The sequence below is a fragment of the Paramacrobiotus metropolitanus genome, unplaced genomic scaffold (genome assembly GCF_019649055.1).
Source record: "Paramacrobiotus metropolitanus isolate TYO unplaced genomic scaffold, Prichtersi_v1.0 Parri_scaffold0000079, whole genome shotgun sequence".
Taxonomy (NCBI): Eukaryota; Metazoa; Tardigrada; class Eutardigrada; order Parachela; family Macrobiotidae; genus Paramacrobiotus; species Paramacrobiotus metropolitanus.
Genome location: NW_026570299.1, coordinates 607,493 through 631,643, shown reverse-complemented (window position 1 = coordinate 631,643; position 24,151 = coordinate 607,493). Strand labels below are relative to the sequence as shown.

Sequence of the window (24,151 nt, the reverse complement as noted above, 5' to 3'; positions counted from 1 at the left end):
ACACAGTACGAGTAACGAATCTAAATAAAGTAAGACTGTATAGAAACCGGCAAAACGGCGGATATATTATGTAAGACAGCCGAATGTTGTCTGCTCATAACACTACCCCCAGATCGATATGGGTCAAGATTGCAAAAGGTTTATAAGGGCAAGGAATCCATATACAGCGCTGACACTGGATCTGTTATAAGACGCTACTCTGATTCCATCAGATGATCTCATTACGGACTGTGTACTCGCTACTGTTAGCTAAGGTTCTCTGATTCCGTGGCTAACGTCATAATTCTGCAACAAGAATCTTGCTATAACGCAGTAATTGACCAATTAATTGTACCCTGCTTTATATGTTACTCCTTTAGAGTATATCCCGTTATTACCTTAGCTCGTGTTGGACATTCGAGTCACAATCTGAGACTGTGATCTCATATAAATTACGATTTACACTAGTGTTTGCTGCGCATTATCTTAGTCGCACCTTAAATTCGGTTCTGTCCTGGGACAAAAGCGAAAGATGTTTCGTTTAGCGCTGAAGCGCCCTCTGACCTGGCCCTATCATGATATACTTCTGGAGGCCCTTGCCAGACTGGCCGCTGCTGACTACATAACTCGCAAAAAATCTGCCGATTGCGGGAATCGAACCCGCGTCCTCTATACTCTAAGGCCGAGAGAGGCACCACTAGGCTATCGGCGTACAGCAGAATATCGTAAGATACTCTCCGTACAGCCGGCAACCTAACGAACAGAGCCACGCTCCTAACACCCCTCCCTCAGCGAGCGTCACGTCTCGAGCTCCTGCGTCAGCGAGCGATCCAGCCTGCTGCCTTGTACAGGTATCGTTTCCCTTGCGGGTATAGTTCCCTTACGGGCATCGTTTCCCTTGCGGGCATCGTTGATTGTGCGGCTGCGCTCAGGTGTGCATTGTATTCGTGCGCTGCATCCACCACCGCGTATGAATATCGTAGCGTACGAGGATCGTACACGACTCGCATCTCCACCATGCCAGACTGGCCGCTGCTGACTACATAACTCGCAAAAAATCTGCCGATTGCGGGAATCGAACCCGCGTCCTCTATACTCTAAGGCCGAGAGAGGCACCACTAGGCTATCGGCGTACAGCAGAATATCGTAAGATATTCTCCGTACAGCCGGCAACCTCACGAACAGAGCCACGCTCCTAACACCCTGGTCGTATTCTGGATCGGATGCCACATTTCGTTGAAGTTCGGCTCACGTTTCTTTCCGGAATGGGATGCAACACGAGTCGACCACGATAGTTACACGGATTTCGATAGTCTGATGCGGCTGATCTTTAAAATTGTATGTATAAAACTGCTTTTTCAAATGACGCAGTGCTTCTTAACTTTAACTCCCGAATTAACTACTTTAAGTAACTCACTCTTACTCTTACTCTTACTTAATTACTTTAATTGCTTTAATTACTTTAATTACTTTAATTACTTTCTTGATATTTCGAAATCTGCTTTTGATTGACTGGAACTAGTACACTACTACACTTAACCTTCAAATTTCATTTGAATTGTGCAAACTTCGTTGACTAGCATGGTTACTCACGCCACAACCGGCCTTATTAAATCACTAACTAATTTCAAAAAAATAATTTTACAGCAAATTTTGGGCTGTGTGGGTGAAAAAACGTCTAGTTTCTAATAGTACTCTTTACAACACACGCAGTGCAGCCGGAAGTCCAGAACTGGGATGGTGGAAGTCACCATCATTTTGGGACACTTACCGTACATTCAAGCTGTTACACCGCCCGTTTGCGCAAATGAAAGATGTCGAAAAAATCAGGCCATGTACTAAACAGTATCAGCACGCTACTGTAAAATTTTGAGCAATGTATGTTTTGCCGATGGCTTACAAAAAAGTCGGGCGCATTAGGAAGTTTGGGAAGACTGCCCAATGAAGCCGCTGTTCGACTGACAGGCATACATGGAAAACGACCAGAGCAGCTAACAATCAGGTGCGCGCGCAGACCGCTAGGGCAATAAAAGGTTGAATCCGGGTCAGCATAGACTAAGCAAAGACAATAGCTGCGGAGCCATGCGATCAATTAGCAGATAAGCAGAACATCTCATCAAAAGATGTTCCCATGTTCTTTCATCGCCACTAAATCTGGCGCAGGTGCGAGTGTATTTCTTTTGTCTTAATGGGCAATGTTATTGGTCAAACCTCTTCAAAACAAAAAGAATGACTGGTTAGTAGATCTTAATGACCAATAGGATGCTTCTGGGGACTTCCACCAAGAAAGTCAGCCGCGTTGCTCAAAACTGCTAGTCAACGAAGTGTTAATTAGATTTCGCAAGCCTATCAAAACAACATCGTAAATATAAAACTGTATTTTGGAAAAAAACTAACTGATTTTTATCTGCAAAAAGTGAAACAAAAGGGATCAGAATAAAAAGGACGCTTCAGTGAGTTATGACCACTCTTCGAGTTTTATTCCAGCGTAATATTTCCGCTATTCAATCAACGCTTCTTCACTAGAAGATGAACGGGTGCGTCTGGGATGGCATTGTATCCGCCTGGAAGCCGTAGACCACCGTCGTGGTCCCTAATGCGACCGCTACTGCCGTAACCAATCCAATCCAAATAAATCTGGGCTACCACTTTGCCGTCGCCATCGTCGCCGCCACAGCCGTGTTGGGCGTCTCCATAACCTTGTCCATCATTGTCAATCGGCACTGGGGAGTGCCCCATACCCGATGGACGCTGCACATCCGTAACTGTGACAGCATTACATCGTTCCTTGGCTACAACATCTATCGGGATGCGGACAGAGGTGATCCCGTTAAGAACCCGGCGACACCCATGTGGGTGTTTGTCACCAGACATACCGTTGCCATCGTTCTCGGGGTGGTCTGCGTCACCGTATTATGGATGTTCTTGTGTGTTCTGCCCCTCGTCCATGGCGGAGGTGTGGTGGTGTTCTTTAGCGGTTACCTATGCGGAAAGGATGCTGTGTTCCCGGCAAGTGCCATCGTGTTCTGTCTCTTGGCTGTACACTGCACGGGAAGAGTTTGGGGAGTGTGGATGAACGAATGTTATTCATCGACCTGTACAAAGATGTCCAGTAAGCTTAAGGGAAGTAACCCGATACATGATACTAAATTCGGGACATGCATGAAAACTTTCACTTTCGCGCACACTCAAACAGCTTTTACAGTGTCCAATGACATTGTGGAGCCCGATAATTTGTACATACTGACGTGAAAACCGTTTTTCCGCCCAACATCTGGTTCTGAATTTATAGCCGTAAAGAAATTCCAAAAAGTTTAAACCAGTCAGATGTCTTTTGGTAGAAGTACGCCAGATGGCATTTGAACTTTTGGGAAATTCTTACGGCTAGAACTTCCCAACCGCATTTTGGCGCACAAACGGTATTCACGTGTATGAGTATAAGCTATTCGCTACACAAATCATAAGACAATGTACTGTAAAAAGCTTTTCGGGATGGGGCGAAGACATGGACTTCGTAAGGCGAAAGAGAAAGTTTTCATGCTTGTACCCGAATTTGGTACCCTGTATTAAGTCATTTCTTTTATGCATGACACCATATGATAGATTATTTTAACTTCTATTCTTATGGTTTACCATTGCCCGATACTTACTCTGAATTACTCGTATGTAAGAAAACGTATGACTGTACTTGCATTATAATAATTGCCAAGGAACACCGCTTCATAATTCATACTTAATATGATAATATTATCTGAGTTCAAGCTAAAATTGTTATTGAAAGGGAAATAACGGGACAAGAATTATTCGTGTCGTGAACGACGAACCCATCCCCGAACGCGACGAAGAACTCACGAACCTTGTTTTCGCCGCCAACCGCACGAACATTAATCAGCCTGTTGTTCCTTCCTGGTTTCCAGTGTGTCACTACCAACGCAGTGAATCTGATATTCTATGTGCCAGCCTTTTTCCACTGGCTGACCGCATTCATAGTTCCCCAAGAAAAATTCAGGGTATCCTCTGAGAAGAACGACGAGTACTGGTCGTACGCAAACTTCGCAAACTGCGACAATTCCGCAACGGTATGCAAACTCAAAATGTATAAATAGGGCTTTTAAACATTCGCTTATAATTCTTCGTAATTCTTGTATTGACTGTATTATAGTTTTTATTAATCGTGCCCAGTGCATTGTTACAGGGAATGAATCAAATTACAGCTATGTTGTCGTACTGGATGGATCTGCATTATCCCCGTTTGAGTACCAGCAACCCGGCTCTGCTTTCGCTGTTCTCGTCATCCGTTTTACCGATGACGGAATATGTGTACACGCTGAGGCTTGGGGCACTCCTGTTTCTGGTCGTGTTGCCCTTTACATGTGTTGGACTAGTGCAAATAGTCATCGTTTCAAAAATTTTCCTTCATGGTTTGACCAATCTTTTGTGTGCCGGCCTGGAATCAAACAAGTAAAAAGACGTAGAGATTTGCCTGCTTCTTTATAAAGCTAACCTTGATCACCAAGCAAAAGGGGAATACAAATGCGCGTTGTGCATCATTCGCTTTTTTTGCAGGGCGCACCAAAATGTGCACGACACAGAGGACAGCAATGACTCTACAAGTGATGGAGAACCCGAAGATGTCCCGACTGTTAAGAAGAATGCCCAGTCAAAGGTTACCAAGCGATTCTGCATCTGTGCTCTGTGGGGAGAATGCCAAGGCGTCATCATGCTGACGCTGCAACGTACATACTTCAGCAAGTACCTTCCCATCGCGGTGGTGGCATTCGCATTTCCAGAAAACAGGCAGCTACCCGCTGTGTTATTGTTATTGAGCGGCATTACTGTGGTTGTCTGCTATGAATTATGCGTGGCGGTTTTCGAATGATGCCGAGAGGAGTTGTGGAACAGAAACCGTTGTGCCTGCCTCTGCACTAGAACGCGTCACCGGAAGGAATGAACGCTGATAAGGAGCACCATGCAATACTGTTGTAATTTCACGGAAAGGAAAGTTTGTATTCGGATTCTGCCGGTGGTAGGCCCGGTTACAGAAATAATTCTTTATCCCGGCAATAGCCTATTAACAGAACAGCAAGCCTACGCTGGCAGATACTAATTACAAATTCCGAATTTAAACATTGAAGAAAGAAATAATTAACCTTTACACTTATGCGTTTCTCACATTTGCATCTGTTAAAAATGTATTTTTAGTCTACGCAGTCCGCAGATAATTTATTTCAATGTTGGCGTCGCGGCAAATTTATTTATAATGTAGCCGAGATATTTTCTGAACAATCTAAATATTGATTTAGGTATACGATATGATAATAATAATATTATTATACATAGTCACTAATGCATGCTCTGCGCCTGTCCTTTTTCTGTAGCAGCTCGGCTGTTGAGCTAAATATTTATTACTGGTATTTACTTTTCAGTGTTCTGTTCAAAGAGGAAATTCAAATTTAAATTCTGCTTTTATGTAAGCTTTGCTACACCGATGGCCGTCACGAATGATGATAAATACATGTCGTTTTTAATCACTATTACAACAGTTTTCTGGTCCTGCAGGGAATGGTTGGAACACACCGTAACGGATGAAGATGCTTTATACAGTAATTTAAGTGATGTATAAGGACCGGAGTTATTTTGCCGTTTAAAAACTCTTCAGATTCTATCACGAGCTTTGTCGTTGAGCCGTGGTGGGATGATCTGCTTCGTGAGACTTTCCAGGTTTCCCAGCCTGTGGCCGTCCACGCTTCTGTGCGTTACCGGTTTTTGCTCGGGGCGCTGCGTCGCGCCGCCGCTGATCAGCCGCGTGAGACAGTTTTCACTGTTCGCTTCTGCTGCCAACTAGTGATTCTGGTCCTTCGGGAGCCGTTGCGGGTGGGCAGAAACACGTACACGACACGCCATTCCATCCCGGGAAACATCGACCCTGGCACGGATAACCTTGGCAAGGCGCTGGTGTCGTACGATACGGCGCTCCGGTCGTGTCGTGATAGGCAAAAAGTTCCCCGTTCGCGTAATTGTTCAAATACAATCCCGTGCCATTGCCGTTATATGCGACTGGCCGACCACCGAGTGATGCTGACCGTCGTTCGTGCTGTTGGAATGGCTTTGGTCGTTGTTCTGTATAACACCGGTGACGCCGTTTCCATGGGAGTTTGCTGAGTTACTTCCAGAAATAACGGGGTTGGCAGGAAGCGCGGGATCAAACTGGAGAGCCGTATTGGTGTTACTGTTGAACGATATCGATGTACCTGCGACGCTGCTCTGTCCGGTGGCCAGCGACTGGTGGTTGCTGTTGTCTAGCGAAGGCGACTGTTGAACGTCGAGGTCAATTTGTCCCTCGGTGGCTTGAGCGTTTTGCGGATCCACCACTGCTGCCACCCGTATCACCTGTAACATGAAGAGTTTAATTCATTTACTCAGTCGCTAAAGAATGTTTTCCTTTCCTTACACACCGAGCACCACAGTAGATGCCGATAGAACTGAAAGAATCCACATAAACATCGGCATTTTGTTGCTAAAATCGTAATAGTACCGAATGCACGTCCACAAGCACGTGCTATAAAAGTGAGAAACAGTACATCGGTATAATAATTATACGTTCGGCTTTATACGAGTACATACGAGCGATGAAGTGAAATGTGCGCAGTCATCGGAAGAAAAATTAGCTCTATCGTACATTCCGTATGTGAATATCGACAAAATAAAGTCAGAATTTGAGCGATGGTGCTTCGTTCTTTGATCTGTCCTTAATTACTGTAGTAAGGTAATCCTTAATTACTGTAATTAGTAAGGTAATCCTTGATTACTGTAGTATGTGAATGAGCTCGCTGTTTGCGTCATACCGGAAGCTTAACTATTATCGGCTGAATGTGTGTAAATGCAATGTTGGACAGAGCAACGCAGCGGATATAACATATAAGAAAATCAAACAACCATTCGACGTATTTAATATACTGGGCATGAGAATTCGAGCATTATCAGGAACAGCAAGTTTTGTTAATAAATTGTATTTTAAGACATACTGTAGTTGTCTACGAAACGGGTAACATGAAAAAATGCAAAAAAAAGCGACTTTTCCAAACAAAACTTATTGGTAGCCACAGGAAAATAAACCGAACCGAATTAAAATTACTCCAGATATGCAATTCGTCTCAATATGCGAATTAATTCAATCGAATCAGAGGAGCGTGCCTATTGGGCACGGCAGGTTTCTTGCAAAACTGCACAAGCGCAGAACGAAAAATACTCAAAGACAACGCAAAAAGAATGGGATCCAAAATTCCCTGAACCTGATAGAGATTCATCGTGATCCGTTGCAACTGAAATAACCCAGAGACGTCCATGAAACTGTCTAGCGTCCAATACACTTGCCGTACACCGTTCAACATACCATTACGCTGAACGTAAGTAGCGTTAGGAATAGAAACGATCGAGTGCCATCGTCAATCTTTTGGCTCGAAGCCGTCGCTGCTGCCGTTCCTCTCTGAACAATGACCTGAAAATAGTTTTGTTGTCAAAATTTTAACAAACAAATCAATCAACCAAGTGTTGTCAGGCGCTTTAGACGTACCTGATTCGAGTTCATTTGATTATCAGTTGTGGCAGTGTGCATCGGCGATGCCCTGACTGCATTTCTGTTTCTCCGCCCATCCACGAAATTTGTACATCGATTCACGGGATTTCTACAGTCGATCTTTACCGAATAAATCAAAAATTGCTGGATTATTTTTGTGTATGTTGTGCCATTCGCATGATATAAGATTCTGTGTTATTACGAAGAAACTTGCGCATTTTGCGAAACGACTACATCGGAAAGATGCAATAAGTTGCAAACCGCAATTAATCAAATATGTGTTGTTCATCCCATGGCTCTTATTTAACTCGATTGTACCTCAGGAGATAACAGAGTACTGAACCAAGTAGATGCCGCATTAATTGTGCTTTTTCGGGAAATGCATTGCGAGACATCTATTAACTTTATGCCAAATTTTTTCTTGATCGCTTGATCCAGCTCGTTGATCATCGTAGAACCTCTGATACGAATCGGTTCGAAAGATAATAACGAAAGATTCGAAAGATAATCGGTTCGAAAGATCTATATAATAACAGTTTGTTACAGCCGCGCAAACTAGATTACAGACAACTGAGGCGAGCAGCTACTGTGCGTGCGATGCTGTGTAAGGATTGCAACTACGGCTACTAACCAGCCGCAAATTTGATAGTCATGGCTTATTTACTGCTGCGATTTATTTAGTATTTACTTAATTTTATGTCTACAGCTTATCTGCTTTTTGACAGTTATAACAAAATTTTTACTGAAAGCTTAGATTAAGTGTTAGAAATCAAGGAAAACATTTCATAAACGAGCGTAATGCAGTTGCAGTTCACAGTTACGTTTGGACCACTTGAAATGTAGCAATAATTCCGGCATTTTTAAACCGTGCAACGCCAAATCAGCACTACATGTTGCCGAATCGATACATACATTACAATATTATACAGATACATAAGCCGTATGTACATACATTATGTATTATGTGCTGAGTTAGTGAATCTAAAGTCACGCTTATTAGCCACTCTTCCACTTTTATTCTAGTTGCTGTATTCATGTTCACGTTAAACCTGCGAATGGAATGGATACAACACGACGAGAAATAGCCATTGCTTAGTGGCCGAACGGCGTGCACGATGAAAAGTGCAGCTTGTGTTGTCCAAGCGGTCCTCGTCCTGTTGCTTTTCGCTGCTTTACTCAAACTCACTCTAGACTTTTGGCGCTCGGAGCCTGCAGAATTTACAGCAGCGCCCCCTAAAAATCTCCGGAGCTATCAAATCATTCACAATCCTGTACCGCACACTGCATCGCCCAAACCGCCGGATTCTGGACCACCTTCGACCGTTTCCCTTCCCCGTGACCACTACCTGTACGACAATCCCATCCCGGACATTGTGAGCAATATTGTTATTCCGGAAGGAAATGGCCATTTGCCCGTGCATCTCGTGCGCTTCTATACAGATCCACCCAGCGGGGATCGCGGCAGCTTCTGCTGGACGGAGTGTGTTAGCATCTTATCCGCGCTGCTGTATATTCGTCCTACTAAGATTTACATACACACCAACCATGCCGACTACTGGCCATTTGGCCGCTGTACGATGTTCAGCAATTATTCCATGATACAGCTGGTGCAGGTGCGGAGGCGGTTCTACCTCGGCGCGGCTATCGTTTCCTCCATTGCCCACGAAGCGGATATTATCAAGTACAGTACAGCGTACCAGTACGGTGGGATCGTTATGGACCAGGACGTTTTCTTTCTTCCAAAAATTATAGGTACATATAAACTTTTAATGGCGACAAACTCTATATATTCAAATCCAATGCAAAATGCTGTGTAATGAACTTTTTTAAATGGCTAATATTTAGAATAACTAAGACAGTTTACTTCGTAGGCTTTCTTTATCGAAACCGGAGGTGTTTTTGGAGAAAACTATTTAATCACGTATTATAGTAACTTAAAAGTAGCTTGTACTTATTTTAACTTATTACTTAATACTTATGTTGTATAGTTAACACTTAACACTTCTACTTAATAGTAACTTGTGGACTTTTTTTAAATTCAAACACCAAAAATAACTATTTCTTTCAGGATTAATAAAAGAATGGCAAGAAGGCAAATACCAATGTTTATTGACTAGAGAAGAAGACAAGATGAATGCCGGCTTCATCGCGTGCCATCCTGGACAATCCTATATCAAAGATATCCTCCAAGTATACTCCACTAGCTACACGCCTTCATCATGGCTGTACAACAGCGGCTACATCCCGTTTGTAATTTACAAAAACAACACGGAATACCAGAAGAACTTTTACGTGGACTACGTGATGAGTAACCATTTAATGGAATACAACGGACCCGTTCATTACAAGGACATACCGGCATGGCATTCCTTCAACGACTGGTGTGAGAAGAATGAGGAGAACAGCCGCAGTCTGGCCGTCAATTCCTCGTACTGGGAAATGGTTCATTTTATTTTAAAGGAAGAGCAAAACAGGAAGTATTTTCTGTCAACGACAACCGCCACCGCCCCGTCAGCAACGCCGACAGCAGTCAAAAGTTCGGAAAGCTAGAAAAGGTCGGCTACCATGAACTGGAATCGCTGCGCTAACTTGCGAAACAAGCGCCAGGTGTCAGACCTCATGACCTTTTGGCCTGGGTGCCACAGAATGTGTCATCATGTTACATGGGGTTTTTTCTGCGATAAAAAAACCACTGACTCTGCTTTTGGGGTTGAATTCGCCTTTCTGTAGAAACCACCCTCGTTTTAGCTGTTGATTATAGTTTGCAGATTAATGTCAATAACATTGTCTGTTGCTGTGTTTTAAAGCACGCTTTGTTACTTTGTACTGTTTTGGTGCTTATTTTATTTAGATTAACATAGCCGTCGGTCAGTTCGTATTTTTTTGTGTTTAAAATTCATGTTTACCCGATCGACCAATGGCACGCCCACATTTGGAAATTTTTAAATGCAATTTGCGCATTTCCCGCCATATGCACCCCTTCTGCAAAAGCGCGAGTATGGTACAATACTCATAATCATTAAATTTTATATTGCACTGGACGCACTCAACAGCCCTCTTGAAACGCACTTAATGACACACCAAATGTATGTATAATTCACAACTGTGACAACTACGCACCGGTGTTATAAGGCATCTAGGCATCTACTATAAGGAACAATTTTAGCAAAAGCACAACCTTTCCTGAGGACCGCAGTGGTTTACGATGCGATTCTGCTTTTTTCGGTTTGCTAGTTTTATCCCTCGATTTGTCGTCATTAAATTTTTGACTCTTTCTGTGTCTTATCTCCATAACTGTAGCTGGAAGATGCTTCCTTGTTTTCTGTTTCTTGTTTTTCAGACAGTTTATCCATAATTAAACGCGAAGGTTCTGTCGGAAACAAAAGCGACTATCCAAAAATTTGTTTCCTAAACATATAATTACCGCATAAAAAAGGGCGATACTTGAACTCTATTAATGCATAATTTATCAAAAAACCTAAAATGGCTATATTTTCTATCACCTACTCTGTAAGTCTACCCAGCAGCACGTTTGTTTTCTGAACAGTCTCCGCGAAAAAAAATCTTTTGCGCAAAATCAAGAATCTTGTATTTAATGCGAAGTAAATAAGAAACCATGAAATTAATCAGAAAAACTAAACTAGCTTTAATTAAGTAAACTTCAGAAATTTTATGACATAATATGCAATTTAATACATGGTTATAATATTCTGTAGTACAGTACACAATAATATCATTAATAATATCGATAATGTGTCTGAGAGTGCCAAGCGGTTAAACAGACTCAGCTGCTGCATATTCGTCAAGATTGCACAAATTTGTATAAATCACTACCGGCGTGCTTCAAATTTGTACATCAACTCGAAACCGTTATTGAAACGGGTAACGGTGGCACGACGTAGCTGACGCCAGCGATCTTTAAATTATGTACCGACCATAATACCATTTAGCACGCGAAAGAATATACATTTGGTTTTTATTTTAACGTTTGTATATTATTATTTCTTCTTCAGGTACTATCGCAGCGTTCATATCTGTACAAATAGCTATTTAGGGGAACCAAATATAATTTAGCTGCAGTTAAGAAAATTCCTTGCAGCAGACTTCTGGTATAATGACAAATACATTATGCAGTCAGCACCAGCTGACGAAATCAAAATTGCTATTCTTCATTTTTGACTTAGAGAACTGTTGCTAACACGTGCGGTAGCGTATGACACAAAGAGTAATAGCTCCACGTATCTACAATAATAACGTCTACTATGCGCCGTTATTCCCGCTTCTGCCGGGGATTTGCCAAATCCCGAACTGATTACATACCTTATCGAATCTTTCCATCTTAAAAGTTTCCATAAGCAGTTGTTTTTTGATTGAGCGCATTAAAAACAATCCCAACTGACTAAAAATAAGTTTATTGTGCCAGCGATGCTGGAGAAATTGTATGCTATGAATCTCCCTTGTAACGCATCGGCAAAGACCTTGTACATCGCCATCGGCTGCGGCATCGTTGCGGCACTGTTCATCGCATCCCTCAACAGCGGTGCGCCCGAGTTTTACCCCACCTGGCACGTCAGCGACTTCGACTTCCTACCTGATGCTGACGCCCGGCCGCTTTCCGACGACGGACCCTTTATCCCGGACATCACCGACGACACGATCGTCGACGCCACACCCAACGACTACCCCGTCCATTTCGTGCGCTTCTACGCCAACCCGCCTGGCGTCAACGACAGCTTATGCTGGATCCACTGTCTCAGTTTACTGTCGGTGATGATGTACATCCAACCGCAACATATCTACCTCCACACCAACTACCCCGATTTCTGGCCGTTCGACCCGTGCAACACCCTCATCTCTAACTGGAGTACGGTACAGGTGGTGGCCGCCCGGCGGCGCTATGTCATCGGCCGGTTCGGCCTCAGTCGGGAAGAGCGGGCCATCCGCCACGAGGCGGATATCGGGAAGCTGTACGCTCTCGTCAAACACGGCGGTATCGCGCTGGATTTTGATGTATACATGATGCCTAACATCACCAACTTGTTAAGCCATCTGCAGACATATGAATGCATTGCTAGCCAGGAGAACCTGGATTTTATGAATATCGGATTTCTGGCGTGTCGGAAGGGCGCTGCTTATGTACGCGATTTCTTGATGGAGTACATCAAAGATTATCGATCATACGCGTGGGTACATAATTCCGGCTTTGTGCCCATGCAGCTCTACAAGACGAAGCACAATGCCACGGTTTACATGGACGATATGATATCAACGAATCCCAATTGGTACGGGAGGGAGGACATGTCAAAAGCCGTCGGCCGAGTCAATTGGCGCATCAAGCCGGCTTATCATGCGTTCTTTACCGACTGCTCCGTAACGGCCAGCGCTCTTAACAATGCCAATACGAGCTTGTTGCAGCTGTTTTCGTCCATTGTAAACGATGCGGCTGGGCGTCGATTAACTGGTTAATCAAATACGGTTTAAATGTGTGAAGAAAATGTCTGCAAAAGTACAACATCTCTTTCTTTTGCAATGCTGAAGCCTGTTTCGTACGTTATCTTTGGTAAATTTGTTAGATCTTTAAGAACATGTTGTAAAGACGTCAATATACATAACATGATTCGAAAATCACAGGTTAGTAAAACTTCTAGACGTCTCAAGCCAAAAATTTGTTATGCTCTCTGCAGCGAATTCAGCACGTGTAACAGTCACTGACAACCATGGCCTGAGTGTTCGGTTAGGTTCAGAACCAGTGTTACATGAGTAAGGTTGTATGCAAAACGCAGCAGGTTGCATGGATTATGTGCTACACAAGAAAATTAGCAAAAGCAGAATGAAGCAAAAACAGATGTTCTGGTTCTTTACCTCAAAACTGCCGAGTACGGCGTAAACATGTCGAGTACGGTGTATTCACTGTAAACTTGTGATTTGTGTGGCAATGTATACTGCAAACTGAACATCTACGTACAACACAGATTTGGTACGAAGCCCTGCAACACAATAGATGAATCGCGTCCAGCACAGCAAAACTATAACCAACCAACTGATTTCAGAACCGGTTTAACTTTAATGTTTCTGGTCTCTCGCATAGCCCCAAGAACGGACATCACTTTTATTACGAGTACAACCCAACTGACATAAAGGCTATATAAAATTCAGACCATAAAAAGATGTGACAGAAACCGCGAGAAAAGTTGCCGGCAAAACTTGCTGGGTGCTGCATAGTACTCCAAATTTAATTTTCGCGATCGCCTTGGTTGACCGTCGGATACAAACACTTGACTTTTCTGACAGACGGCAACGACTGACGAGGGTGACGGCATATCGGGCACTTCAACAGTAGCGACTGGTTCGTTTAAAATAAATTCATGTATCAAGGCCAGTTTTGTCCTGCAATCAAGGTGTTCGTCACTGCGAATACGAACACCAAAGCTTGCCAAAGCGGAGTCATTGGTTTTGGAGAATGCGAAGTTGCCGTCTGTGCAGTTTGCCGTTAGATCATCACTGGGAATCTTCCTTGAAGTACAAGACTTGAAGGTCAACAAGGAGAAACCGAATTCTAATCGAGGCGCTTGTACATTTCCTTCCCCCTCACTCAGGAAATTGTCACTTACACAGCGAAGAAACTGTGTAAATTTTCCGAAGCATTCCGGATGCAAATCAGTGTAGTAGATTAGCATATTGGCACCAGATCTTTCAGGATCACGTATGTTGATGCTAGTCAGGCGGTTCCGACATCCCGCAAGTATTACACCTTGTCCACTCGTCTGCGCATCTGTCTCCGGAGATATTTCGAGCAGCTCCAAAATCATGCTGTGCAAGTCATAAAGTTTGCTAACACAACCGAAAGTTCCATCGCTAAGAAAAACGGTTTCAGTGCCCTGAGCCTGAGTGAGATCTGGTTGAGAAATAAATAGCTGCCCTGCCGAACAGTTTATCTGGATTGGTTTGTAGTCAGGACATAACACCTCGGAAGACGCGGCAGCGTGGATTTTCTTTGGAGTTGTGGCTACGAGTACAGAAGCCGTTGTGATTGGCTGCGCTGAAGTCGTAGTTGTCTGCACTGCAACCGTAGTTGGCTCATGACTTGGTTGCGCTGAGACTGTGGAAGGACCTAAAATAAACAGGTTAAAAGAAATTCGGTAAACGTCCATAGAAGTATTTGTAGAAATTGCTTTTCTTATAGAGCACTGGAAAGCACAAACAGCTGCTTTGTCGACACTGGAAGAATGCATGAAGTGGCAGAAACCAGGTTTTACAGGCTGTACTAACAGCAGCAACTCATGACTGTGCATGAAAAGGTTTTCAATGATATTTTTTTACGAGCACACCCGCATTTGTTCCGAATGTTATAACCGTCGCAATTCAGGCAAATTACGACGGTTGTAAACAACATGTGTATGCCATATTCCATTGTAAACTGTTCAAACCGTTCAACAAATATCTTACAGTGTTCAAAGGTGTTTTCGATCATCGCAATGGGATATGCGTAACGCGATGCAATTTCGCTTGCATCATTGGTGAACCGCCTCAGTGTTGATCCACACATTGTATCCAACCGGATTAATGCCGGCGAAATGTCGCTCGACGATGCATGGATTTTCGCCCACTGCACCAAATTCTGCACATCACAGCAACCGCAATCGTAGCTAAGTTTGGATGTGTTAGTACAGAAGACGTTTTTACGGAAATTGAATGAGCGATAATTGGAGTTCCGCAGACCAATGCTGTTCAGTATAAAGTCAGGAATAGATGGTAGTCGGTTATTGTTTAAACTGAGATCTCGAATAACAGTTGCGAATGCGGAACCGCTACGGTAAATGGAGCGCAGTCCCGGTTTCTGGTCCGCAAGATACAGAATTTCCTAATGTTTTACAAAAACGAAATGTGTTTGAGTTTAAATTCGCCAAAAAATATAGGCGTACCACAGACTCCCTCAACGGATATAGGGTGCTCCAGTCGAGTTCCTCGAGACGGTTGTGTAACAGATTTAAATGCTCCAACACCGGCTTGCGGGCGGAGTTGCCTGTCAAACTCTGGAAAGCGTTTATGTCGATACTATGAATGTCGTTATAGTTCAGAACTAAAGTATGAAGAGACGCAAACCCAGCGAACAAATCACGATCTAGGTAGCCGATCTGACTGTGGGAAATCGCCACAAAGCCAATATGGTGCGCATTGGTACTTAAAAAACTATTTATCGGGATCCGGCCGCCATCAGTGGCCTTGAATCCTTCCATGACAACGCTATACAGCCAGTGCCGGCGTGGAAGAGCAGTAGGATTTTGTGACATTCCGTAGCAGTACGAGCGAGAACTGGCAACGGAGCAAGCAAAATGGATTCGCTCCACTGTTGCGGGAATGCGCGAAATGTTACGCGCTTCAATCATATGGAAAGCATCGGCGTCGCACTTAAAAACGTTCATTTCGCGGTAAGCGCAGCCTGGGTTAATGTGCTTGGCGGGAAATATCGGCCAGATGCACATCAACGCTAGAATTGTTGGTATAGGGTGTATCCTGAATACTGTCGAACTCATTGCGGGAAAAGAAGCATGTGTACCGAATATTCGGACCGTTTTAGAATGGATGTTCTTACGCAAGGACGAGCATCGTGTAAATAAACTGTGCTGAAATAGAAGGCCTGTTCCTGCGTAGCGAAACTGTTAGCAAATAACCGCCTGTATTTGCTCGTTGAACATCTACTTGCTTAATAATCGGAAGTGTCACGCTGCAACAGGACGCAGCAGCTGTTCCGATTATTGGATTCTTATCAGATATGTACAAAGTACGTTTAGCCATTTCTAATCGGATCGCTGCTGTCGACTTAAATTCTCGGACAGGATAAACTGCCAGTTAAACGCACAGCAATAACCCATATGTACGCCGTTGTGATGTACTGTAAGTCTGTAACTAATGTTCCTTTTACGTATTTCTCTAGTGACCATGCTCACCGTTTAGTGAGTTGAAGACAATTCAGAAATTCCTATTCAACAACGGAAAATCGGCAGGGTGTAAAACATGGAACTAGCAAGTGCCTATGGCGTTGCCACTGGCATGGCAAGGGATAAAACCTGGTATGTTTTCCCTCTTGGCACACAATAAAATATGGCATTTGCCAGAAAACACGTACCACAGCGTTTAATACGTAATAAGATTGAAAAATGTTGACGGGTGTCACCTTGTACTAGTTGCAAATAGAATTGCGATGGCATCATTTACAATAACTGTTACATTAATAGCTGCTAGTACTTGAACCCGTACATGACAAGAATTACAAGGTCTTATTAATTTTCTTAACGAATTTTGGCTCAATCAGCAATCGATAGCGTAACGGTGTTGCAAAAAGAATGAATTTGAGAATTACCGTACACTAAGCTGCAAACCACGCCGCTCCACGAAACACTGTTTCCGTGCTGTGCTTGATTTCACCTGTGGTACAACGTAATTTTATAATAACTGAAAACATCGACATTTCCTTATAACATCAAAACTTCATTAAACTGTTCTGCTCCTTCCATCGTTCGCATAACCGATGCCGCGTTGCCGCGCTGTATTTCCAGTGACAATCGTTGGCGTAAAAATTCATGGGAACGGGCTTCGCCTGTGTGTTGCTCGAGTCGTTTACCCAGTGCTTTGATAATGGCGATAGCGGACGGTCCCCAAGGGCCCATGGTTTCGAACGCTATCGGTGCGAAGATGTATCTGCCACTTAGATACAAATAAAGCCGGGACTTCTCTTCCGCTTCCGATGCCGCTGCACCTGCGTTTGCTGCCGTAGACCTGACGTGTGATGGCGCAACCGTGTCCACACAAGTGACGTCCCATGCCAAGCACATTCCTCTCTGCCAGGCGAATGTTGTGCAGCCATCGTGTTTCGTGTTTCGATTTGCATTGTTGCAATCCTCTAGCAGGGGCCGTGTACGCCTAATACTGTAATGCAAAATCCTTATCGCCTAATGGACACCGGTTGGCGCCCCGACAAAGTTTGCTGGAGTATGTCGCTGAAAAGTCGCTGCAATAATTAGTAAAAATTTTTATTTTAAAATCGTTTTTTACAGAAGGTACCGACGGTGCGGAATTATTCCGCGCCGTCTGTACAGATACCTATACGCGATGGTACAAAGGTCTCAATAAAAAATTACATCCACACAAAACATGCAGTCAAACATCCCAACGATATGCGCTCACTGTATGATTTGGTAAAAGAAGCACAAAGCAAGACTGTAACGTGATTCATTGAAAAGCCAAAAACCACCCGTTATTCTGCACTAAATAGACGCACCTGTTAAAATAAGGTCAACCTTTTAACTGTTATCATCATCATTCAAATTCTGTAATCAGCGGCGTGCATCTGATTGATGCAAAAACGATCGTGAAGTACCATGAACAGGTTACAATCACTACTCGTACCGGTAGTTGTGATCGTAACCTGTTCAGTAGAGAAAGCGGTTGTGGTAAATATTCAGTCTGATATTAAAAGATATTAAGATATCTGATTCACACTGGGTACAGCATTGTCATTTTCTCTTATTATGATATTATGTGAAAAAATTGCCCTCTTGAGTCTAATAATTCTAGTTTTTTGGCATATGCCATATTTTATTGCGTGCAAAAGGGATGACTTACCAGGTTTTATCCCTTGCATGCCAGTGGCAACGCCACAGGCACTTGCCAGTGCCAGGTTTTTACACCCTGCCCGGAAAATCAGCCTTTCGTAATAGTGTAATTTGAGATCTTTGGCGAAGGCACCAAGCAAATCAGAATGCTGTAGTGAAAAGAAATTACCAATATTCCAAACGATAACGCTGAATCACTGTGTTGCCATTGTGCAGTACTCTGTAGATACGTGGATCATAGGCGTAAATGAAAAACATTGTGCTGATGTCAGAATGCTGGAAATTTTATCATGCCAAAATATCCATTTCCATCACAAAGGGCCTAAATACACAAATATGCGGCTGGATTGCATGACATCTAAGGAACCCAAGAAACTGTTAACCCCGATGGGCTTGTAACCTGTCAAGGACGATTCATTAAAAAACTGTTTACACAAGTCAAAAACAAACCATTATTTCAACGCATAAGGTTTCACCTTGCAAGCATACCACGGTGTACGATACAACGCGGAGCCATAAAATGGTTCGGATGGGTTGCTTCGTATGCGCGGACAATGTTGACATGTATGTCAGAATTGTTGAGAATCCGTACTACAGAATGTCAGTGTCGTAACGAGCGACAATATCAGTGTGTGAGACGAGGCTCACTAGCGTTCACGCCCGTGGCGCTAGGCGCTACGCCTTCGGATTACGGTCTGTGACGTGTCTCGCTCTGATTGGCTAGCTTGAGTTGTGTTAGTGGGCGCGGCTTAGCACGTGCTGCACAGTGTTACACACTGTTGAATTGGTTCTACGATTTACGATCGAGCTGTGCCGATCACTTGTTGATTTCTGGTCTCCAGACTTTCAATATTATAAAAAGTCAGCGATTACGGTGCGACGTTTTGTGTTTCCGCATAGCTCGCGATCCAGGTCGTATCGCTCACCCACAGGATAGATCCCGTTTCTGTCTCTGTCTCTGGATCCATTCTGGATCTAGCATTAGATGGTAGCAGAGCCGACAGCGGTTCTCTGAATTGATTGATTTGATTTGAATTGTGTCAGGCAAAGTTAGCCTGTTATTTGACGTTATCCGCGACCAGCAAGGCGCAGGTCTGTTTGACAGCAACGTGCACACCACAAGCGGTGAAATTGTCTCATCGGACGTGGATTACCAGCTTTGGTTTTCGGTACAGTGTCTTCAGCGAAGACCTATGCTGTTTCCTCAGCTGTGAAAGAGTTCAAGAGTTCAGTCGTCAGTGTTCCTCGGTGTAGAGTCTTCAGCGAAGACCTACACTGGTGTCACTGATACTCGGCAAGGCTTCAGCGAAGCCTAAGCCGTGGGCCACAAGAGGCGAAGCGCCGAAAGGGGCGCACGGGAAAAGACAGATCAGACTCCTCCAAACTGGTTGTAGAGCACTACTGTTGCTACGGCACAGCCGGCACAGTACTAGACTAATAGCGCGAGGCACGCTACGGAACAGCGGCGACGCGGGAGCGGAGTTGGAAGAAGAATCTGGATCATTCGGATCATTTTCCCTGTGGAACGTGGAACGGACGGACGGTTAACAGGTAGAAAAACCGTTATTAATTACGGGATTGGCTAGTTGATAAATTTGGTAATTTCTATTGGCCGATACTGAGCTGAGCATAACAGTAGGCGGAGTTTTGCACACGGCGCGCATGTCTGGCCGTTGACCGTGACGTCAGGCAGATATAAAATTTAAGAGGAGTAACGTGATTGGTCGGTTATCTGAGCTGTGATTGGTTGAAATTTGAACAGAATAATTTGAGCTAGCTGACCAATAGGAATGAAGTAAACAACCCGAATGGGGATTTTCCATTGAACTCGAGTCGTAACGGGAAATTTGATTTGAGATGAGATAATTGAGCGGGAAGTGACCTTTAAACTTGAATTGAGATGAGAAGTGACCTTTTGAGTTGAAACAAAGGAAAAGTGACCTTTGATTTAATTGAGCTGGAAAGTGACCTTTTAACTTAAAACGAGTTGAGAAGTTGACCTTTGAGTTCGGAAAGTGACCTTTACTAAAAAGTTGGAACTGACTAAATTGACCTATTTAAGTGACCTTTACGATCTGAAAGCGACAAACGGTGACCTTTATCGAAGTGCAATTGAAGTGAATAGTAGTACAGCGATATTAGCAGCTGTAGGATTTTATTTGTAAACGTGTTTTGAACTGTAAGAACGGTTTCGAAGTTTTGTCTGGAAAGTGACCTTTAGGGCAAATCTCTCGAACTTTTTATCAAAAAAGTGACCTTTAAACGGGACTTAGCCGAAATTTTTCAATCGAAAAGTGACCTTTAACAGGGACTTAGAAAGATTTCGAAAGTACAAAGTGACCTTTAGGTCAATTGAATAAACCATACAATAACGCGTTTGTGAGAACAATTGGCAGGAGCGTCAAAGTTATCCGATCAACATGGACAAAGACAACGCGGAACCAACATCTAACAGCAGCCAGGGAAGCAGGAGCTCCCGAGGATCACAGCAAGGCGCAGTGGATCCTTATAAAAAAGAATACAAGTCGCTCGCGCGTCCAGTCGGACATGACAGACAGACCCGAGCAGCGGTGACCTTTGCAAGGAAGGACAGCAAAGGCAGTGATAATACATACAAAGTGGCGCTGGGAGCTACAGAGAACGAAGAGAGCTCCAGCGGAGATGGAAAGCAAACCCCCGCGCTCGTGGCGGGAAGTGAACCGATGAACCAGACAAAGGTCACTGGGGAGGACAGAACCACAGAAAAGACAGCGGAAGCAGTGGTAGCATCCCAATTGGATGCTACCATCAGTGGAATGAATGAGCAGGATAAAAATGTGAACCTGGCTCAAATGGAGGGAAACACAAAGGTCACCGAAGAGGAACTGGCTGAACTCGGATTGGATGACCTTTCACTGAACGATAAGACTGCAAGCGATGACCTTTGGGCGACTCCAATGGTCTCAGACGAATCGAATGAATCATATTTTACGGATGACGAAACAACGATGAATATGTCCTTCCAGTCTGCGATGAGACAAGCCGACCGTGCTGAAGGGATGACACCTTTTAAAGAAATACCTGAACACCTCATCGAGCGGACACAGACTGGAAAAGTCATAAACGTACGACCACCTTCACCAAGTAGCCCTACGCTGACACTGAGGAGACGCGTCCAAGATTTGGAAAGTGAACTTGACGCCAAGGAAGGACAGATGGTTAAGAGAAAACAGGAATACCAAGAGAGATTGGTATCACTTGAAACCCGATTATTCGAGATGGAACAGCAACGGGGTTATTTGGAAAACATGGCAGATGAATGGAAGGTGAAATATGAAAAACAAAGAGAAATGGCAGAAGAATACTTGAAGATGGTAGATGACAGAGAAATGGAAGGTCATCTTGCGGTCAACGAGTTGAACGAGAGCATGTCCGAGGAGTCAGCAGAAAGGTCACGGCACTTAGCCGAACTGAAGGACGAGTGTGACCAATTGCGTCAAAAGGTCACCGAAGCTGAAGCTAGAAGAGACGAGTACGCGACCAATTTCACAGAGGTCACGAAGCGATTGACAGCGCTGGCGACAGAGACGTTCAAACTCAGAAACGACTTGAAGCTCAGAGACGAAGCTATCGGTACTCTGCAGCGTGAATCAAAAGGTCACCAGGAACGCGCCGACGAAGCTGAAAAGCTACGCAACGAGGCAATTAAAGCAATGCGCGAGGCGAGAAACATCACAGCAACAGAAGGAGAAAGATTGGCAAAAGAGATTAAAGAGGCCAACGACGAAAACGAAAAGGTCACGGCAGAAATTCAAAAGATCACTAAGGAAGGCCTTAAGTGGCAAACTCAAGCACTCCGGCTCGACACAATGGTTACAGCATTAGAGCTGAAGGATACAGAATGGCAACAGCAGCTTGACCAAAAGAGTGAGGAAATCGCGAGGTTGAATACTGAACTCGTCGAGATGACCACTACAGCACTAGCGAAGGACGACGAGTTGATTACAACCAAAAATCAGCTGAGATCAGCCGCTGGGGAGTATCAGAAACTCGAAGGAGATGTGACCCAGTTGGTCGAACACATCAAAAAGATGGAACAAGATAACGAAAAGGTCACCCAGCAGGAAACTTTCAAACTGCATGCCCATATGCAGAAGGTCAAACAGGAAAACTCCGATTTGCGGATTGAGAGAGAGGAGCTTCAGCTAAGGAATAAACGACTAGAAGATGAGAATAAAGCGCTCAACATCTCAAACAAACACAAAGATGAACAGCTGTTGCGATACGAAGCCAAGTCAGCAACAGTGGAGTCTCCCCCGCCCAGTTACAGCAAGGCGCATGAAACGGGCACGGGCAAAAGCTTCCATTTTGAAATGCCCTTACGAACTGGTACCGGCAAAGGAAATGTTAAAAATGAAACGAACGGTGACAAGGGCAAAGATGACAAAGAGCCACCATCAGGAGGTTATCCGAGTCATGGCGATCCCTCACAGTTTCCCCCGCACATTGAAACGAACGTCTTTGTCAACGAAGGACGACGGGACGAACAATCTAGTCGGCAAGAGCGCCCAAGGAAGTCCCGCTACGCAAAGGAGAGGCGAAATACAAACGACGACGAAAGTGGCGAAGAGGAAGAGGATCAGAAAGCGCAATCGGGATTTGCATTAGCAAAGGCGCTTAACTCCATGGCTCGAAAAACGCCACTCGTGACCTTTGATGGCAGTCGCGACACAGTGAATGGCTGGACAAGACTGGTAAAAGATACGCAGAGAACTTACCAGCTTACCGATGACCAAATTATGATCGAGATAGCCAGTGCGGTGAAAGGTCCTGCCAAAACCTGGTTTGAAAGTGAAAAAGACATCGCATCAGAGGATGGAATCGAGTATTCCGTAACAGAATGGATGGATAAATTCAAAGATGAATACGGTGACCGGGATGAAGAAGTCTTAGGCTTACGCGAGGCCTATGCAAGGAAATTTGAACTGGGAAAAGAATCACTCGACCAATATTATCAGGCGATAATGCGGTTCAAAGCAAAAAGGATCATTACAGAAAAACAAGCAGTGGGATTCTTAATTGAAGGATGTAGAGTGGATAACGAACTCTACAAGGCATTGCGTACACAAAAGTGCAGGACGCCAACCGACGTGAAGGACTTTTTCCGACACTGGGCAACGGGAGAAGAAAAGTACAAGGCGCCAAAAGGTCAACGTAATCAGGAATACGCAACCATCCGCCAAGGCCAAGTTGAAAACGTGCCACAACAGAGAATGACGGCTGCGCCAGTCCAACAGCAGGTTGAATACCGCGTGGAGACTCCGGTCAGAGAGGTCACAGAAAAGGTGACCTTTATCGACAGTCAGACGGGACAACCCATAACGTACGCAATGGTAGCGGCGATACAAACGGCGGCTCAAGTGAGGCCAGCACCCCAGAATGTGGCACCACCGAACGTGGCGATACCGCAACAGGGAATGCCAAATGGCAACTTCGGTGGAAATGGATACGGAAATGGGAACTGGAACGGAGGTCAAGGAAACTTCCAAGGTCAAGGTCAGGGCAACTTCCAGCCAAACACAGGAAATCAGAACTTTCAACAGAATCAAGGGTCACGAACAGAATTCAAGTTCCAGATGATCGACGGATGGGTGGCAAACGGCGTACAGATGTGCCAATACTGCATGTACGGCAACCACCAGACGCAAGGATGCAAGTTCGCGAATACGCCGCCGGATCAGAACCCAAATCTGTTCGCCTTCAGAGAATGGCAACGGCTGCGCAACACGGGTGGCTGGCGTCAGGCGGTGGCAAACGGATATGACCTGATTGCGCAATGGTATCAGGCTCGGGCAAACTTCCCAAATCAACAAGGAAACGGGAATAATGGAAATGGCGGTGGCCAGAATAGTGGCTACGGCCGTGGTGGCTTCGGCCGCGGCGGCTTCAGAGGAAGAAACAGAGGCTTCGGCCGCGGAAATTGGAATGGCGGCAACCGAGGCGG

At 44.4% G+C, this 24,151-nt stretch overlaps 6 protein-coding genes across 8 annotated transcripts; 4 read left to right on the top strand and 2 right to left on the bottom strand.

Moving 5' to 3' along the window:
- Nucleotides 1-3,829: 3,829 nt before the first annotated feature.
- On the top strand, nt 3,830-5,283 carry LOC129595569 (uncharacterized). Its single transcript, XM_055492617.1, has 3 exons — nt 3,830-4,058; nt 4,175-4,440; nt 4,546-5,283. Exons 2-3 carry the CDS (start codon nt 4,178-4,180, stop codon nt 4,856-4,858), a joined length of 576 nt encoding a protein of 191 aa, XP_055348592.1. The 5' UTR covers nt 3,830-4,058; nt 4,175-4,177; the 3' UTR covers nt 4,859-5,283.
- Nucleotides 5,284-5,533: 250 nt separating this feature from the next.
- Nucleotides 5,534-7,939, bottom strand: LOC129595527 (uncharacterized). 2 transcript variants are annotated; one of them, XR_008691328.1, is made up of 3 exons: nt 7,553-7,939; nt 7,373-7,477; nt 5,534-7,301 (listed from the first exon to the last, which is right to left on the bottom strand). XR_008691328.1 is itself a non-coding variant. In XM_055492572.1 (3 exons), exons 1-3 carry the CDS (start codon nt 7,592-7,594, stop codon nt 6,001-6,003), a joined length of 516 nt encoding a protein of 171 aa, XP_055348547.1. In that variant the 5' UTR covers nt 7,595-7,939; the 3' UTR covers nt 5,534-6,000. The 2 variants fall into 2 exon arrangements, 1 of the variants encoding a protein (XP_055348547.1); XM_055492572.1 differs by having other exon boundaries at nt 5,534-6,369.
- Nucleotides 7,940-8,447: 508 nt separating this feature from the next.
- LOC129595566 (uncharacterized) lies at nt 8,448-10,385 on the top strand. 2 transcript variants are annotated; one of them, XM_055492613.1, is made up of 2 exons: nt 8,448-9,307; nt 9,678-10,385. In XM_055492613.1, the coding sequence occupies exons 1-2, from the start codon at nt 8,671-8,673 to the stop codon at nt 10,103-10,105; spliced, it is 1,065 nt and encodes a 354-aa protein (XP_055348588.1). In that variant the 5' UTR covers nt 8,448-8,670; the 3' UTR covers nt 10,106-10,385. The 2 variants fall into 2 exon arrangements, with proteins under 2 accessions (XP_055348588.1, XP_055348587.1); XM_055492612.1 differs by having other exon boundaries at nt 9,624-10,385.
- A 1,451-nt stretch (nt 10,386-11,836) lies between these two features.
- LOC129595564 (uncharacterized) lies at nt 11,837-13,075 on the top strand. Its single transcript, XM_055492611.1, has one exon. It carries the CDS (start codon nt 11,981-11,983, stop codon nt 13,019-13,021), a length of 1,041 nt encoding a protein of 346 aa, XP_055348586.1. The 5' UTR covers nt 11,837-11,980; the 3' UTR covers nt 13,022-13,075.
- A 563-nt stretch (nt 13,076-13,638) lies between these two features.
- Nucleotides 13,639-16,196, bottom strand: LOC129595560 (uncharacterized). The gene is made up of 3 exons (XM_055492604.1): nt 15,478-16,196; nt 15,002-15,416; nt 13,639-14,666 (listed from the first exon to the last, which is right to left on the bottom strand). The coding sequence occupies exons 1-3, from the start codon at nt 16,087-16,089 to the stop codon at nt 13,708-13,710; spliced, it is 1,986 nt and encodes a 661-aa protein (XP_055348579.1). The 5' UTR covers nt 16,090-16,196; the 3' UTR covers nt 13,639-13,707.
- Nucleotides 16,197-18,814: 2,618 nt separating this feature from the next.
- On the top strand, nt 18,815-23,239 carry LOC129595550 (putative leucine-rich repeat-containing protein DDB_G0290503). Its single transcript, XM_055492595.1, has 3 exons — nt 18,815-19,719; nt 20,565-22,486; nt 23,233-23,239. The coding sequence occupies exons 2-3, from the start codon at nt 20,589-20,591 to the stop codon at nt 23,237-23,239; spliced, it is 1,905 nt and encodes a 634-aa protein (XP_055348570.1). The 5' UTR covers nt 18,815-19,719; nt 20,565-20,588.
- Nucleotides 23,240-24,151: the final 912 nt, after the last annotated feature.

Coding starts and splice junctions, on each gene's coding strand:
- LOC129595569 (XM_055492617.1), top strand. CDS start 4,178: ATGAATCAAATTACAGCTATGTTGTCGTACTGGATGGATCTGCATTAT. Junction 4,441..4,545: donor GCCGGCCTGGAATCAAACAA/GTAAAAAGACGT, acceptor CTTTTTTTGCAG/GGCGCACCAAAATGTGCACG.
- LOC129595527 (XM_055492572.1), bottom strand. CDS start 7,594: ATGCACACTGCCACAACTGATAATCAAATGAACTCGAATCAG. Junction 7,478..7,552: donor ATCAAATGAACTCGAATCAG/GTACGTCTAAAG, acceptor AACTATTTTCAG/GTCATTGTTCAGAGAGGAAC. Junction 6,370..7,372: donor TACTTACGTTCAGCGTAATG/GTATGTTGAACG, acceptor TTCATGTTACAG/GTGATACGGGTGGCAGCAGT.
- LOC129595566 (XM_055492612.1), top strand. CDS start 8,671: ATGAAAAGTGCAGCTTGTGTTGTCCAAGCGGTCCTCGTCCTGTTGCTT. Junction 9,308..9,623: donor CTTTCTTCCAAAAATTATAG/GTACATATAAAC, acceptor TATTTCTTTCAG/GATTAATAAAAGAATGGCAA.
- LOC129595564 (XM_055492611.1), top strand. CDS start 11,981: ATGCTGGAGAAATTGTATGCTATGAATCTCCCTTGTAACGCATCGGCA.
- LOC129595560 (XM_055492604.1), bottom strand. CDS start 16,089: ATGAGTTCGACAGTATTCAGGATACACCCTATACCAACAATTCTAGCG. Junction 15,417..15,477: donor ATCCGTTGAGGGAGTCTGTG/GTACGCCTATAT, acceptor GTAAAACATTAG/GAAATTCTGTATCTTGCGGA. Junction 14,667..15,001: donor CGAAAACACCTTTGAACACT/GTAAGATATTTG, acceptor TGTTTATTTTAG/GTCCTTCCACAGTCTCAGCG.
- LOC129595550 (XM_055492595.1), top strand. CDS start 20,589: ATGGACAAAGACAACGCGGAACCAACATCTAACAGCAGCCAGGGAAGC.